This window comes from Nematolebias whitei, chromosome 13 (assembly GCF_014905685.2).
Source record: "Nematolebias whitei isolate Nwh7 chromosome 13, NemWhi1, whole genome shotgun sequence".
Taxonomy (NCBI): domain Eukaryota; kingdom Metazoa; phylum Chordata; class Actinopteri; order Cyprinodontiformes; family Rivulidae; genus Nematolebias; species Nematolebias whitei.
In genome coordinates this window covers 42,134,501-42,150,416 of record NC_056510.1, presented here as the reverse complement: position 1 = coordinate 42,150,416, position 15,916 = coordinate 42,134,501, and the positions used below count along the sequence as shown (strand labels likewise).

The 15,916-nt window shown below is 42.1% G+C and overlaps 1 protein-coding gene across 1 annotated transcript in view; it reads right to left on the bottom strand.

The window, feature by feature from the left end:
* lcp1 (lymphocyte cytosolic protein 1 (L-plastin)) overlaps positions 1 to 15,916 on the bottom strand; it is a 23,509-nt gene that overhangs the window by 5,932 nt on the left and 1,661 nt on the right. Inside the window, exons 2-11 of the mRNA XM_037686642.1 lie at positions 14,299 to 14,447; positions 14,093 to 14,216; positions 12,957 to 13,089; positions 12,255 to 12,336; positions 12,008 to 12,173; positions 6,217 to 6,359; positions 5,594 to 5,689; positions 4,900 to 5,095; positions 4,728 to 4,806; positions 4,534 to 4,648 (exon numbers count right to left, since the gene is read on the bottom strand). Coding sequence (XP_037542570.1) covers positions 4,534 to 4,648; positions 4,728 to 4,806; positions 4,900 to 5,095; positions 5,594 to 5,689; positions 6,217 to 6,359; positions 12,008 to 12,173; positions 12,255 to 12,336; positions 12,957 to 13,089; positions 14,093 to 14,216; positions 14,299 to 14,447 — 1,283 coding nt within the window. The remainder of the gene's footprint in view (positions 1 to 4,533; positions 4,649 to 4,727; positions 4,807 to 4,899; positions 5,096 to 5,593; positions 5,690 to 6,216; positions 6,360 to 12,007; positions 12,174 to 12,254; positions 12,337 to 12,956; positions 13,090 to 14,092; positions 14,217 to 14,298; positions 14,448 to 15,916) is intronic.

Here is a 15,916-nt window from a genome sequence, read left to right as displayed (position 1 = left end):
TGTCCTCTATCCTCACTCTGTCTTCTGCATCCTCTGTCCTCACTCTGTCCTCTATCCTCACTCTGTCTTCTGCATCCTCTATCCTCACTCTGTCCTCTATCCTCACTCTGTCTTCTACATCCTCTGTCCTCACTCTGTCCTCTATCCTCACTCTGTCTTCTGCATCCTCTATCCTCACTCTGTCCTCTCTCCATCTACCTCCATGTCCTCTCTAACTGCATCCATAGATCTCCTCTTTGTCTTTTTCCTGGCAGCTGCATTTCTAACATCCTTCTACCAATATACCCACTGTCCCTCCTCTGGACATGTCCAAACCACAGTCCCTTCTCTGGACATGTCCAAACCACAGTCCCTCCTCTGGACATGTCCAAACCACTGTCCCTCCTCTGGACATGTCCAAACCATCTCAGTGTGTCCTCTCTAACTTTATCTCCCAGTTGTTCAACCTGTGCTGTACCTCTGATGATCTCATTCCTAATCTTATCCATCCATGTCTCTTCTAATGAGAACCTCAACATCTTCATTTCTGCCACATTCAGTTCTGTCTCCTGTCTTTGTCCATGTCTCTGACTCCAGATCATAAAGCTGGTCTCATCAATGTCTTGTAAACCTAGATGTAGCTGTACATTTTACATTCTAGAAAAACCTGCCAAAAATAATACAGATAAAATATCATAAACAACAAAGGGATTTTGGCAAAACCAAGAAGAAACCCAGTCCTAGGAGCTCCACAGCTCAGACCCATTTATAGGTGCTGGTCATAAAATTAGCATATAATGAAAAAGTTCATTTATTTCAATAATTCCATTCAAAAAGTGAAACTTGTAAATTATATTCATTCATTACACACAGACTGATATATTTCAAATGTTTATGTCTTTTAGTGTTGATGATTATAACTGACAACTAATGAAATCCCAAATTAAGTATCTCAGAAAATTAGAATATTACTTAAGTTCAATAAAAAAAGGATTTTTAGAAATGTTGGCCAACTGAAAAGTATGAACATGAAAAGTACTATACCATTTTATTTATAAAGCACTTAAAACAGCGACAAGGCCGACCAAAGTGCTGTACAGACAGAACAACAGGTAACACACAAAGCAAAATACAAAATGAAGTAAATCAGAATATAGACATAAAAACGATGCAGATAATAAATATGGCGACAAACCAGAGTGGAGCATACAGGATCAAAACACAGATCCTCTGGTGTTGAAAGCTACTGAATAGTAGCACAAAAATGAAGCACAAAAAATCAGGTGCAGATCAGATGATGTATCCCTGAGATATAACTGTTGTAATAATGTAGAGGGCGCACTTGAGTCAAATGTTAAACAACAGCAATGTGTGTAGAAGTGCTCACTGATGAAGCAAAATAAATCTGGCGTATATCGGATGATGTATCACTGAGATACAACTGTTGGAATAATCTAGGGCAGGGGTGGGCAATTATTTTTTCCATGGGGCCACATGAGAAACAACAAATATTGTGGAGGGCTGGCACAAATGACTTTTTCATTCAACCTTTATTTAGACAGGTAAATCCCATTGAGCCTCGAGGACTCATTTACAAGAGAGACCTGATTTCAACTTAACTCAATACTGCATAATAATAGTATTTCATTATTAAACACAGTACATAGCACTGTTTTAACAAGCTGGTAAGAGTATTTGTTATGATTAAGCAACGAAAAAGCGAGGTTTCCTTACAAAAAATGTCATTTATTCAATTAAATTTCCCAGTACAATGGAAAACTGTTAACATTTTTACCATTTGTGACGTTATATTAATGATCATTTTCAGTCACATTCACCCCAAAACTCATTTTGAGTTTTATATACTGCTGGAAAAAGTTCTTAGCTTTCTAAATATATCACAATATTGTCTTTGTACTTCAAATATTATGAAACATCATATAATAGTGATCGTCACTGAACTGTGATTTCGAGTCCCGGTTCTTTACGTGCCTACATTTGTAGTCTAAACATCTCATTTGGTGTTTTTCAGTTCTTTTTTCTTGTTTAGTGAGAGAAGTTTAGTCTCTGTTGGGCTTTAACGGAAATGTTAAAGTCAGGTTGAAGGTCTGAGGTGGAGATGTGAAGCAAAGCTGACATCATCAGTGAGAGAGGATCTATATCTGGATTTGGTTAACTTCATTTGTTTACATATGTATTTTGTAATTCCCCTTACGGGGGCCGGTCAGAGTCAACCAAAGGGCCGCATGTGGCCCTGGGGCCGTACAATGCCCAGGTCTGATCTAGGGGGTGCACTGGAGTCAAAAGTTAAACAACAATACCATTGTGTCTAGAAGTGTTCACTGATGACTCACACAAAAAATCTGGTTCAGATCTGATGATGTATTACTGAGATATAACTTTTGGAATTATCTAGGGGGCGCACAGGAGTCAAATGTTAAAAAACAATATCAATGTGTCTAGAAATGCTCACAGATGACACAATAAATCTGGTGCAGAGCAGATGATGTGTCACTAAGTTATAACTGTAGAAATAATGTAGGGGGTGCTGTGGAGTATCATGGATTCTTGTTCAAGGGGTGGATAATGATTGATCATAGTGATTTTGGTGCATCTCAGCTCAAATCTGTGCAATTTAGAGCCAAACGTATTGCAACGGCGTCACTTAATTCATCACGCCGCCACGCCCACATCCTCCAGCTAAAACTGTTTGTCATTTAAATCCAGTCAGACCAACTTGTTAAATGTCTTCTAACACAGGATCATCCTGATTAGGTCAAGGGTGTCAGAGAGGGAGCATTCCAAGTAAAAAAAGTGGCTTCCTGTTCTGAGGGGCGGGGCTTTCATGACCTCCAAATATGACCACAGAGGATCGTCGGGCATCCAACAGGGATGAGTCATGCCAAGTTTGGTACATTTCGGTCTTTCAATGTGAAAGTTATAGAGTTTGGAAAATAACGGCGTGAAGAGCAACTTTGAGGCCTGGCCACGCCCCTTTACTATATACAAAAACACAAGCTTTTGATAACTTTTACTCCCCAATGTTTTAAGGCCCCATGTTTTAAGGGCATCTTAACCAAGTTTGAAGGCAATCCTTCAAAATCCCTAGGAGGAGTTCGTTAAAACTCACAATTAGAAACACCCAAAAATGACATTTTGACCCAACATGGCCGACTTCCTGTTGAGTTTGGACCAGGACTCCAAGAGACTTTTTCATAGGTCCTGAGAAGATACAGATGTTCACCGAGTTTCAGAATTATCCATCATAAATTGGCTTGGGGCTGAGGTTTTAAAATATTCTAGGGGGCGCTGTGGAGACTATTGGCCACTTATCATGGCTTCCTGTTCAAGTGGTGGATAATGATCGATTATACTGGTTTTGGTGCACCTCGGCTCAAATCTGTGGAATTTAGAGCCAAATGTATGGCGACAGAGTTACGTCTTACTCAGGGGGGCGTGGCTTAAATGATGTCATGATTTGACCATTCAGTCTTGCAGGGGACCGGATGTGGATCAATCACTGAAGGTTTGTTGTCTCAGACAGTTTTTGTGTAGGAGCTATTAGCGTTTCGTTTTTCATGGCGAGATGTCAAACTTTGCCCCTTCAGCATGCTCCGAAATTAATCGTTTTGATAACTCTTCGTCCCCCATGCCTTTTGACTAAAATGGCCAAGTTTGAAACCAATTGAGTGAAATCCCTAGGAGGAGTTCGTTCAAATGCAGAGGCTGTAAATCTCCAAAAAGGAGTTAAAATTGGGCCGGCATTCCAAAATGTCCGTCTTCCTGTTTATCGTACAACGTTGGTGCCAGAGGGTTTTCTGTGCATCTTGGGGAATTGGACAAGCGTACCAAATTTCATGTTTCTACAACAAACTAAGGTTAATGCGGAGGGTATTTTGAAAATTTCCAGGTGGCGCTCAAGAGCCGTTTCTGTTGCGATTTTTGCGACCTCTTAAAATACATAATTTTTCAGCAGTCCTGATGCGTCCACCAAATTTGGTGTGTTTTGGGATCTGTTAAGGCCCCACAACACCAATTCATTTGATGGAAAAATTGCTCGGGCCAGAACAGAGCGATTACAATAGGCCTTCGCAGTGCTTTGCTGCTCAGGCCTAATAAACATTTGAAATATATCAGTCTGTGTGTAATGAATGAATACAATATACAAGTTTCACTTTTTGAATGGAATTACTGAAATAAATCAACTTTTTCAGGATATTCTCATTTTATGACCAGCACCTGTAAAGTTTAAACCGGTCACAGAAAGTTGGGCTTTACACGACTGAACTAATCTTTCCTTTTCCCACAAGCCTTCAACTTTTTCAACAATTCATGCATCAATTTTAGGCCTTTTTGTCACCCAGCGTGTCTCTGCTGTAGGACTGGCGGGTTTACACCTGCAGTTCTTACATCAAAATGTTGGCCCTCATCAGCTTTAATTTTTACAACTGCTGAGTCTTAGAGAAGAACCGTGGTGCATGCTGGGGTTTCAGGCCACATTTACATTGTCATCCTTCACCACTTCTACAGAAATGTTCTCTTGAGTTCCTATACCTTCTTCATGTTGCTGCCAAGCTTGGGGTAGGGAGGCTTGTTGACTCGGTCCCAGTCGACTGGAACTTTGATCTTTTCATACAGCTGGAAGATCACAATAGCATCATCGATGTCTCTGTAACACGCACACACACACTGTCAGTGCTGTAGAGTTACCCACAGGACTATGGAAGAAGGATGGAAAGAGTTCTTACGCATAGAGATGGTTGACTCGAGGGTTAACACCCAGCGAGTTCATCCAGTTCCTGAAAGTTCGTTCTTCTCTGGTTTCACCTGCACAGAAACATCAGCCACCACCGATCAAACCCAGAAAACACACACCAGCAGCAAACACCAGAGAAGGTCGTGAGCATGATGTAATCCCACCTTCGATGGAGCTCCAGTCGATGTCCTGGTTCTCTGGTTTCTTCAGGGCCGGGTACTTGTTGAACAGATTGGCAACAAAAGCCAAGTTGAGCTTGGGGTTGCCACGGACGACGTCTGCCGGCATGACGAACTGCCTGCAGCCGAGGCGGTCGGCCTGGTCCAGCATGCACTCTGCTCGCTTTATGTCCTCCTTCTCCTGCGGAGAGACGGCGTCAGGAAACCCGAGCGATTGTTAATTACAGAGAAATTATGTGAACTTTTAATTTTCTGTAGCACCAGATCTGATCCCAATCAGATTTTAACTTTAAACATTAATAAGGCATGAAAAAACTGAAAGAATGAAAGTCTCCAGTTAAAACAATGTTTTCAGTACATAAATGAAATTTACATTTTCTGAAAGGTTATTTTGTTTGTATACATTTTTAACACTTGCAGACAATAATAACCCCTAACAGTGCAAATAAATAATAATAAACCACTTATTAGTGACTAAATACACGATTATAAAAGGTTTAAGAACTAAATTACAACAGAGGTGTCTTTTTAATGTTATTCAAATAAAAAACAAGAACCTTACATAACACATCAAAAATAATCATTCTCCATCTGCAGAATGTGATGATGACGTTAATACTGACAGGTGGAGGAGATTAGAGAAGAAAGAAATCTTTTTTTATAAGTTTGTCAGCCTGACCCGGAGTCCTGACAGGTCGATGACGATGGGGGGGACTCCCTCCTCGTCTCCTTTAGGTGCCACCTGGTTCAGCAGGTTGTAGTACGCCTTGGAGTCCTGGAACAAGCAGCGTGGAGACGTTATTCCAGCTGAACAACCTCAAACTGACCATATCTGATGTAGAGAGGTTTCAAATACGATTTACTGGAGTTGGATATCTTTAGTTTGGATGGTTGTGAACAGTTTGAAATTATAACGTGATTCAGCTTCTAAACTGTGAGCAGTGCAGAAATAAAGTCAGACTTTTACGGTTTAGATCTATTAGACTCCAAATAAAACTAGAGAAAAACTTCATGAAGAACCAACGGGACTTGGAGAGACTTTGAGATCTTCTTGTCTGTTTTGTAAAATAATAGAGAAGAAAACGCAGATTAAGGAGATGATGTGAGGATGAAGATCAGCTTCCTCACATTAATGCATCTTCATTAAAACCTCTGATACATTCTTCACTTGAAGGTTGTGTTAGATTCAAACACCTGCTGCTTCATGTCATTTAATCAGTGATCAAACTGATGTGGACATTCTAAGGAAACGTTGTAGAAATGAGGTTGTTCATGTGAGTGTTGCAGCTGCACGTGTCTCACCTTGATGTCAGAGCTGAAGTTATTGATCCTGCCACAGCCGGCCTCCTCCAGGTGATAGTTGGCCCAACGCAGCAGCAGCTCCTCAGGGGAAAGTTTCATCAGATCCTCCAGACTTTCCCCGTCACGCAGCAGAGCAATCAGAGCTACACACACATACACACACACACAGCATTTGTGACCAAAAATGTCTAGAATGTACAAAAACAGAATGGGAGGCAGATCTTCCAGTTACCAGGCTCCTCTCTTGTGGAACCAACTTCCAATCTCTGTCCGTGAGGCTGACACATTATCCAGTTTTAAAACTAGGCTTAAGACTTTCCTTTTTGATAAATCCTATAGTTAGGGTCGGCTTGGGTTTCCTGAGCTGTCCCTTAGTTATGCTGCTATAGGCTTAGACTGCTGGAAGACAAACTGACCACACTTTTCACTCTGCTACTGTCTTTACTTACTCTGCTCAACATTTGCAATTTTTTTTCTATCATTAACATGTGTTTTTTTTGTCTTTCAGATACACCTGGACGTATACCTGGACCTATACCTGGACCTACCATTCTGTGTTCGTCTGTCTCTCCTTCCTGTCCTCTCATCCAGCCGCTCAAAGCAGATGGTCTCTTGTCCTGATCCTGGTTCTGCTGGAGGTTTCTTCCTGTTAAAGGGAGTTTTTCTTTCCACTGTCTCCACTGTGCTTGCTCAGGATGGGAGACTGTGACGAAGCCAAGATTCAACTTGTCTGCTGGATTCCTTAGATAGAGAACTTTACTAATTGGCTTTTATGTGAATGTTCCTGTAAAGTGCCCTGAGACAACTTTGTTGTGATTTGGCACTATAGAAATAAACTGAATTGAATTGAATATATCACTTACAATAACTATTTACATTTTCAAACTCTTCAAAAATTTCCCAGGTTTATCCAACAGCATTTACTGTATATAGCGCCAAGTCACAACAGAAGTCATCTCAGGGTAATACTTTGTAAACAGAAACATTCTAATACATAAAAAGTAAGTTAATAACATTATTTGTCTGAGGAGCAGACTGCTTTGAATTAAACTCAATTGCAGAACTCTCATCTTGAACCAGCATGAAGGCGACATTGGAAAGGAAAACTCCCTCATGAGGAAGAAACCTTTATCAGAACCAGCTCAGGACAAGTGGACATCTGCTTCAACCGGCTGGGTTTGGTAGGAACAGATACACAATGGCAGGTCAAGAATCACATGTTAAGATATAATGAATATCAAATGAAAACTATTTATTTGTAACAATTGATTTAAGAACTGAGGTCAATTTGTCCTCCAGTAACCCTATGTAACACAGTAGCCTATAGAATCATAACAAGCTAACCCAAACTATAGGATTTATCAAAAAGGAAAGTCTTAAGCCCAGTTCTTAAAACTGGACAATGTGTCAGCTTCACGGACAGAAACTGGAAGTTGGTTCCACAAAAGAGGAGCCTGATATCTCCAAGATATTTCTCCCATTCTGCTTTTGGAAACGCTAGGAACCACAAGTAAACCTGCAGTCTGAGAGCAAAGTGCTCTGTTAGGAAAATATGGAACAATAAGATCTGTAATATAAGATGGAGCTAGGTTGTTGAGAGCTTTGTAGGTTAGAAGTAAGATTTTGAATTGAATTCTGGATTTGACAGGGAGCCATTGGAGAGAAACTAAAACTGGAGAAATATGATCTCTCCCAGTAACTCCAGTTAAGACTCTGGCAGCAGCATTTTGGATCAACTGAAGACGTTTTAAAGAAGTATTTGGACACCCAGATAATAAACCATTGCAATAGTCCAGTCTAGACATGACAAATGCATGGACCAGTTTTTCTGCATCATTTTTAGATCAGATGTTTCTAATGTTAGTGATATTACGCAGGTGGAAGAAGGAGGTTCTAGTAACGTTTTTAATATGGGGGGTTAAAAGACATGTCCTGATCAAAAATGACACCAAGATTTTTAACTTTAAAACTGGAGTCCAAAGAAATGCCATCTAGACTTGGTGAAAGACTGCACAATTTATTCCTAAGATGTTCAGGTCCCAAAACCACAGCCTCTGTCTTGTCTGAGTTTAGGAGCAGAAAATTAAAGGTCATCCATGTTTTTATGTCTTTAATTCAATTCAATTCAATTCAATTCAGTTTATTTATATAGCGCCAAATCACAACAAAGTTGTCTCAGGGCACTTTACAGAAACATTCATATACATAAAAGCCAATTTGTAAATTTCTCTATCTAAGGAATTTAAGACATGCTTGTAGTCTCAATAACTGATTTGATTCATTGAGTTTCACGGACAAATATAACTGTATCATCAGCATAACAATGAAAATTTACCTCATGCTGTTTAATAACTAATTATATCCAATTAATTGTTTATTGTTTAATTATATCTAGTATTAGTGTATATAGTATCCAGTATTAGTGTGTATGGTATCCAATATTAGTGTACATAGTATCTGGTATATCCTGTAGACCACCACCTACAGGAGGGGCCATAATGCCATGGGCAGTGGCCGAAGGCAGTGGCCGAAGGCAGGGGCCTTGGCGCTTTGACCCTGGCTTACCAAATCTGGCTCTTGCGACATGAAATGTGACCACTCTGGCGGGGAAGGAGCTTGAGCTTGTGCGTGGGGTTGAGAGGTACCGACTCTATATAGTTGGGCTCATCTCGATGCACAGCATGGGCTCTTGAACCAATCTCCTTGAGAAGGGCTGGACCTTATTCCACTCTGGAGTTACCCATGGTGAGAGGCGCCGAGCTGGTGTGGGTCTACTCTTAGCCCCTCAACTTGGCGCCTGTGTGTTGGAGTTTTTCACAGTAGATGAGAAGGTAGCTTCCCTGAGCCTTCGGGTGGGGGGGTGGGGGGATGGGCTCTGATGGTTGTTCAGAGTATCCAGCCTTCTTGGGGTTTTTGGTGGGGGAGCTGGAAGGTGTGCCAGCTGAGGTCTCATTTATTCTACTGGGGAACTTCAATACCCATGTGGATAATGACAGTGTGACCTGGAGGGGTGTGGTTGGAAGGAACAGCCTCTCTGATCTGAACTCGAGTGGTGTTCTGTTGTCGATCTTCTGTGCTAGTCATAGATTCTCTATCACAAACATCATGTTCGAACATAAGGGTGTCCATAAGTGCACTTGGCACCAGGACACCCTAGGTCGTAGATCGATAATGGACTTTGTAGTCCTGTTATCTGATTTGCGGCCATTTGTTTTGGACACTCGGGTGAACAGAGGAGCTAAGCTGTCAACTGATCACCTGGTAGTGAGTTGGATCAGATGGCAGGGGAAGATGCCAGATTGATCCGGTAGACCCAAATGTGTAGTGAGGGTTTGATCAGAATGCCTGGCAGAAGAACCCGTCAGAAATATCTTCAACTCGCACATCTGGGAGAACTTTAACCCCATCCCAGCTGAGATGAGGGAAATTGATTCAGAATGGGCCATGTTCTGCTCCTCAGTTGTTGAAGTGGCTGCCTTGAGCTGTGGCCACAGTGTTGTCAGTGCTGCTCGCAGTGGCCATCCTCAAACTCGGTGGTAAAAACCCTGGGTAAGGGAGGCTGTCAAGCTGAATAAAGAGTCCTATTGTTCCTTGTTGGCTGGTGGGACTCTGGTGGCAGCTGAGGAGTAGCGGTGGGCTAAGCAGTCCGCATCTTTGGTTGTTGCTGAGTCAAAAGCTCAGATGTGGGAGAAGTTTGGTGAGGCCTTGGACAAAGACTTTTGGTTAGCTCCGAGGAGGTTCTGGCAAACCATCAGTTGATTGAGGAGGGGAAAACAGCTCTTTATTAACACTGTGTTCAGTGAAGGTGGGGTGCTGCTGACCTCAATAAGTGATGTCATCGGGAGGTGGAAGGAATACTTCTTGGACCTTCTCAATCCCACCGGCACGTCTTCCATAGAGGAAGCTGAGTCAGGGGACTTTGGGGTTGGTCTGTCCATAATTGTGGCTGAGGTTGCTGAGGTAGTTACAAAGCTCTGTGGCAGCAGGGTTCTGGGAGTAGATGAGATAGGATGAGGCTCTGGATGCTATGGTGCTATCTTGGTTGATACACCTTTGCATCATCACATGGACAATCAGGGGTAGTGCCAATTCAATTCAATTTATTTATATAGCACCAAATCACAACAAAGTTGTCTCAGGGCACATTACAGGAACATTCACATACACAAAAAAGCCAATTAGTAAAGTTCTCTATCTAAGGAATCCAGCAGACAAGTTGAATCTTGGATTGCCACTAGATTGGCAGACTGGGGTGGTGGTTGCTTTCTTCAAAAAGGGAAATCAGAGGGTGCACTCCAATTACAGGGGCATCACTCTCTTTAGTCTCCCTGGTAAGGTCTATTCAGAAGTACTGGACAAGTGAGTCCGATAGTTGGTCGAACCTCAGATCCAGGAGGAACAATGTGGTTTCCGTCCTGGCCGTGGAACACTGGATCAGCTCTTTACACTCACTAGGGCCCTCGAGGGGTCATGGGAGTTTACCCATCCAGTCTACATGTGTTTTGTGGACTTGGAAAAGGCATTTAACTGTGTTCCTCAGGGTACACTGTGGGGGTGCTCTGTGAGTATGGGATTGGGGGCCCATTGTTATGGGCTGTTCGGTCCCTATACAAGCAGTGCGAGAGTTTAGTTTGCATTGCTTGTAGTAAGTCTGACCCCTTCAGGGTGAGAGTTGGACTCCGCCAGGGCTGCCTGTTTTCACGGATTCTGTTCATAACTTTTATGGACAGAATTTCTCAGTGCAGCCAGCTGATAGAAGGTTTCCGGTTCGGTGGCCTCAGGATTCCATCTCTGCTCTTTGAAGATGATGTGTCCTGTTGGCGTCATTGTGCCATGGTCTTCAGTTCACACTGAAGCAATTTGCAGCCGAATGCGAAGCGGCTGGGATGAGAATCAGCACCTCCAAATCTGAGGCCATGGTCCCTAGCCAGAAAAGGGTGGATTGCTCTCTTCTGGTCGAGGGTGAGGTTCTGCCTCAAGTGGAAGAGTTCAAGTATCTTGAGGTTTTGTTCACGAGTGAGGGAAGAATGGAACGTGAGATTGACAGACGGACTGGTGCAGTGTCTTCAGTATTGCGGACTCTGTGCTAGTCTGTTGTGGTGAAGAGGAAGCTGAACTGTAAGTCAAAGCTCTCTGTTTACCGGTCGGTATGTGTTCCTACCCTCACCTATCCTCATGAGCTCTGGGTAGGGACCGAAAGAATGAGATTGTGGATAAAGCCGTTTGAAATGAGTTTCCCCCTCAGGGTAGCTGGACTCTTCCTTAGAGATAGGATAAGAAGTTCAGTTATCCTGGAGAGACTGCTCCTCCACATCAAGAGGAGCCAGTTGAGGTGGTTTGGGCATCTGGTAAGGATGAACGGTGTGTGAGTTAAAGTGTGTGTAACTTCACAAATTCCAGCTAATGGTTGCTAATCTCATGTTACATGAAAGCTGTAATGCGTAGAGTAATATTTACACAATCTTTGTTAGCATAAGGAGTGATAGATTTACTCAGAATAGGTGTAAATAATTAAAAAATCATGTTGAAAATGAAAGAAGAACTGTCTCACTGTGCGTTATCTGGACTTCCATTCTGGGTCATTCTTCAGGAATATAGAAAGGCAGGTTTGGTTCAGGAATATAGAAAGGCAGGTTTGGTTCAGAAATATAGAAAGGCAGGTTTGGTTCAGTATGCTTATTTCCATCAAATTAATAATTTTACTGATTCAGGAAAACAGGTTTTGCTGTGTTGTGACACAGGAAAACCTAGATGACGTTCTGCTGGACAACCTTTACTTAAACTCACACACCTTCATTTCTGCTGAGTTCGATGTCGGCAAACAAGCCGATCTTGATGACCTGCCACAGCAGACCCAGGACCAGGTGCTGCCTGCCCTCCTTCAGGTCTTCAGCTCCGATGTTCACCACATGGCAGCCAATAGCTGACGCCGAGTTCAGAGCCAGGTTTAGGTTCTCCTGTTGGACCAAACAATGAAAGGTTCAGATATTCAAAGACGTTCATCATCAGAGGGATGAGAAAAGAGCTCCTTGTGTCACCTGGATGGTGAAGGGAGTGAGCTTCTTCTTGTTGATGGTTCTCTCATCAATGGTGTCCGGGACAGACAGGTTGATCATTTTACTAACAAAGACAAATCAAATTCAGGCTGATAAACACGGCAGTCACACATTTACAGTTTAAAACATAAATTAACTGAAACACAGCTGAGGTCATTTAAGTTTTCAATCAATGGCTCGAGCAGATGAGGTTCTCTCACCAAATACAGTTTAACTTTTGTGGTTTACTTCAACTTTTCATGTCTGACCTCCCTTTTATGAAACTTTTAATGTGCTCATTGTTACAGTCCGTGTCTGTTAGGTCTATTTTGTTTTCAGTTTAATTTTGCCCTCTATGCTATTTCCTTTTCTTTTTTGAATGTTCAAAAAAACGTTCATTGTTTGAATGTATCAGGTCTCTCTTGTAAATGAGTCCCCGAGGCTCAATGAGACTAACCTGTATAAATAAAGAATGAATCATGTTCCCATGAATAAATACTACATAAATTCAAATCATTCATCTTTTTACTCATCATATAGCATGAAGCCTTTAAAAATGGAGGCACTTTGAAAGGTCTAACTATATAATCCTAAAACCTTAAATGTTACAGTTCAGTCCAATTATAGAAGGGAAGTCCATCCTGAATGGTCCTTTAAATGTGTAAACTGGGTGTGGAGCAGTGCTGAGTTGAAGGTTCAGATTACCAGAGGACGATGCCGTCTCCTATGCTGGTGAACAGGTCATTGTTGTTGGGATCCATCGGCAGAACATGTTTACAGTCTTGATCCTTTTCCAGAGCTTTGTTGATCCAGTTCACGAAGGCCACCTTCTCTTCCTCTGCAGACAAAAAATAATAATAACTTCTGCCCACAGGAAGAAGTTCATCTCAACTAACTGTTTTACAACTTTTTCTTTAACTCTTGCCTGTTTACTGACTGGTCTTGTTCTCAAAAATATAGTTTTTTTCCACTCTCCTAGCCCCACTTCATACTGGATAACACTCCATAAAGAATCAGAGGGTCCATGGATGGTGTTTGCAGGGTCTTGATAAGGTTGTTGAAGGCAGATTCAGAACACAGTCACCTCCTGTGATGGATCATGGATGCTTTTGGACACGTAAAAAAACTTCTGCAGCATCTTTGTGGTGTCGTATCGTTGTGCTGTATCAGGGTCCTGGGTGGAGCATGGTGGCAGTGTATCCATGATGTGGGGCCTGTGTGCACCAACGTACCTTGGTCATTTAGAATGCGAACCATGGTTGAGCAGAATGGCTTCATGCCTTGGCTACAAATGTGATCCCAGCCAGGTCATGGAAACAACCTAGCACAGATGTGACACCTGTGATGTTAGCGTTGTAGCGTGGCGGGATTTTCTGGTGCATAGCTGCATTCTGACGTGGCTGGAAAGAGCTGTGGTAGGGTGGGAGGATGGTTTGTGGCAAGAGTGCAGGTGATAATCTTGGGGACTTTAAAAATAGATGGAAAACTTAGTGAATAATAAGATTAACAGGGTCATGATTGCCTTCACACTGAAGGACGGTTTCCAAATGTTGGTAGCAGAGGGTAAAAGTGTCATCATACAGCGTGAAGGTGGTTGTCGAGACTCAAAAATGCACAGCATCACATTACATTATTCACAAGTCCATTTTTTGTTTGACCAACATTTTGTCCTCAACTCAAACATCTTTATATAATAATGTGTGTTCTCACTGAAAAGAATGCAGGATTTCTCTTCCAGATATTCAGAATAGTTGTGTTTTTTTAATCACTCAAATGTGATGTTCATTTGAACACACACAGTATCTAGAGTTGGTTGTTGTTCTCAGGTTGTGAGTACAGACCTGAGTATGAATGCTGAGTGCCTGACTGCTCTGACGTTCCTGCCACATTACAGATCCCCTCCTTCTTATTGATGGCTTTCCTGAAGGTTTTGGCCACTTCACTGCTCTTCAGCCCGTGGACTATCTGAAAGAAGAAACAACAAAACACTCATAGCTTTCCACTCAGAGTGAGCTGCACAAACCAGCCTGATGGAGCAAGAAGTGACCTCGGTGAACTCTTCAAAGGTGAGCCTGTCGCTGGTCTTCATCATCTCCTGGACCATCTCTCTGATTCTGTACCCAGGTAGAGACAGGTTGGCTGCCTTGAAGAGCTCATGGAGCTCATCTTTGCTGATGAACCCGTTATTGTCCACGTCTGAAAAAAAAGGCCAGAAAGGTCTCAAAGTTTTAAAAACCATTTTCAAACCAAACCCACCAGATGACCAACTTTAAGCTGTAGCTACACCACAGCAATAAAAGCTTCTTGCAAAATTGACCCATTTTTCGTAACCTAATACAATTCTTCTGATCATGCTGCTCTTCTTTAAAACAAACAGCTGAATCGTTTTCTACACGTGAAACTACAGTCCTTAGATTTTTGTAATTAAAGTTAACTCTGTTAAAATCCATTTCCATCCCTTGATTCATTGTCTTTTCTCTTTCACCTCCATTACTGTACAGTCCTCTGTGAACACGAGTCAAAGTTCATCGAACAAAAGTTGCTCCAGAGGCTCAAACATTTAACACATTTAGATCTTCACATGGGACATTTTTAGATCATTTTTGTTCTTAAAATTATGGTTTTACATCGTGAAAGTAAAACGTTGTAAGAAGTAAAGTTGATCTAAAAAGTTAAGTCTGGTCCTCTGGACATTCAAAAAACAAAACAAGACAATAAAAATGTAGAAACGTTTTGTCTTTCATCCGAGAGACTTCCTCAGTTTGAGGTGCTGTATTCAGCTCAGTCTCTTAAATAGCACCTTCTCAGAGTGGATCAACCAGTTTTGCTGCTGACAACCAAAACCAGCTGCTCACATGGTCAAGAAGGACCATCAGCCTAACAATGGATCATTAGCACACTGATGGCTGTTTACTGTTCACAGAGGGCTGAGTGATACTAGCAATCACAGCATTGTAAGAGGGGGACAGTTGAACATGGAGGCCTCCACCCCTGTTTAATGATGGACGGTTTCTTTTCACAAAGATGGCCTCCTTTACTCCTCTCTCAAACCATCGTTCCTCTCTGTCCAGGATGTGAACATCTTTATCCCTGAACAAGTGACCGCTGTCCTGGAGATGAGTGTAGACCGCAGAGTCCTGGCCTGATGAAGTTGATCTTCTGTGCTGGTCCATCCTTTTGGCCAGTGGCTGTTTAGTTTCCCCGATGTAAGACTGATCACCCTCTTGACACTGAACAGCATACACAACATTACTCTGTTTGTGCCAGGGGACTGGATCTTTGGGATGAACCAGTCTTTGCCGTAATGTATTTTGGGTTTTAAAAGCCACTGGGACGTTATGTTTAGAAAATAAACGTCTCAGTTTCTCTGATACTCCTGCCACATACAGCAGAACAGCTCAGAATCAAAGTTTCATCCTGCCTCAGCAATGCCAAACCACCACCTTCCAACATCAGTAGAGAGGAGAGGGATGCACTCACCACTCTTAGCAAGGACAAAAACATCATCATTCTCCCAGCAGACAAAGGAAGGTGCACAGTGATTTTGAACCAGAAAGACTATCATGAGAAAGTTATGACACTCCTTAGTGACTTAAACACTTATAAACCTCTGAAAAGAGATCCAGGAAGTGGTTACAAGAAGAAGTTAATAGATTGCCTGAAAA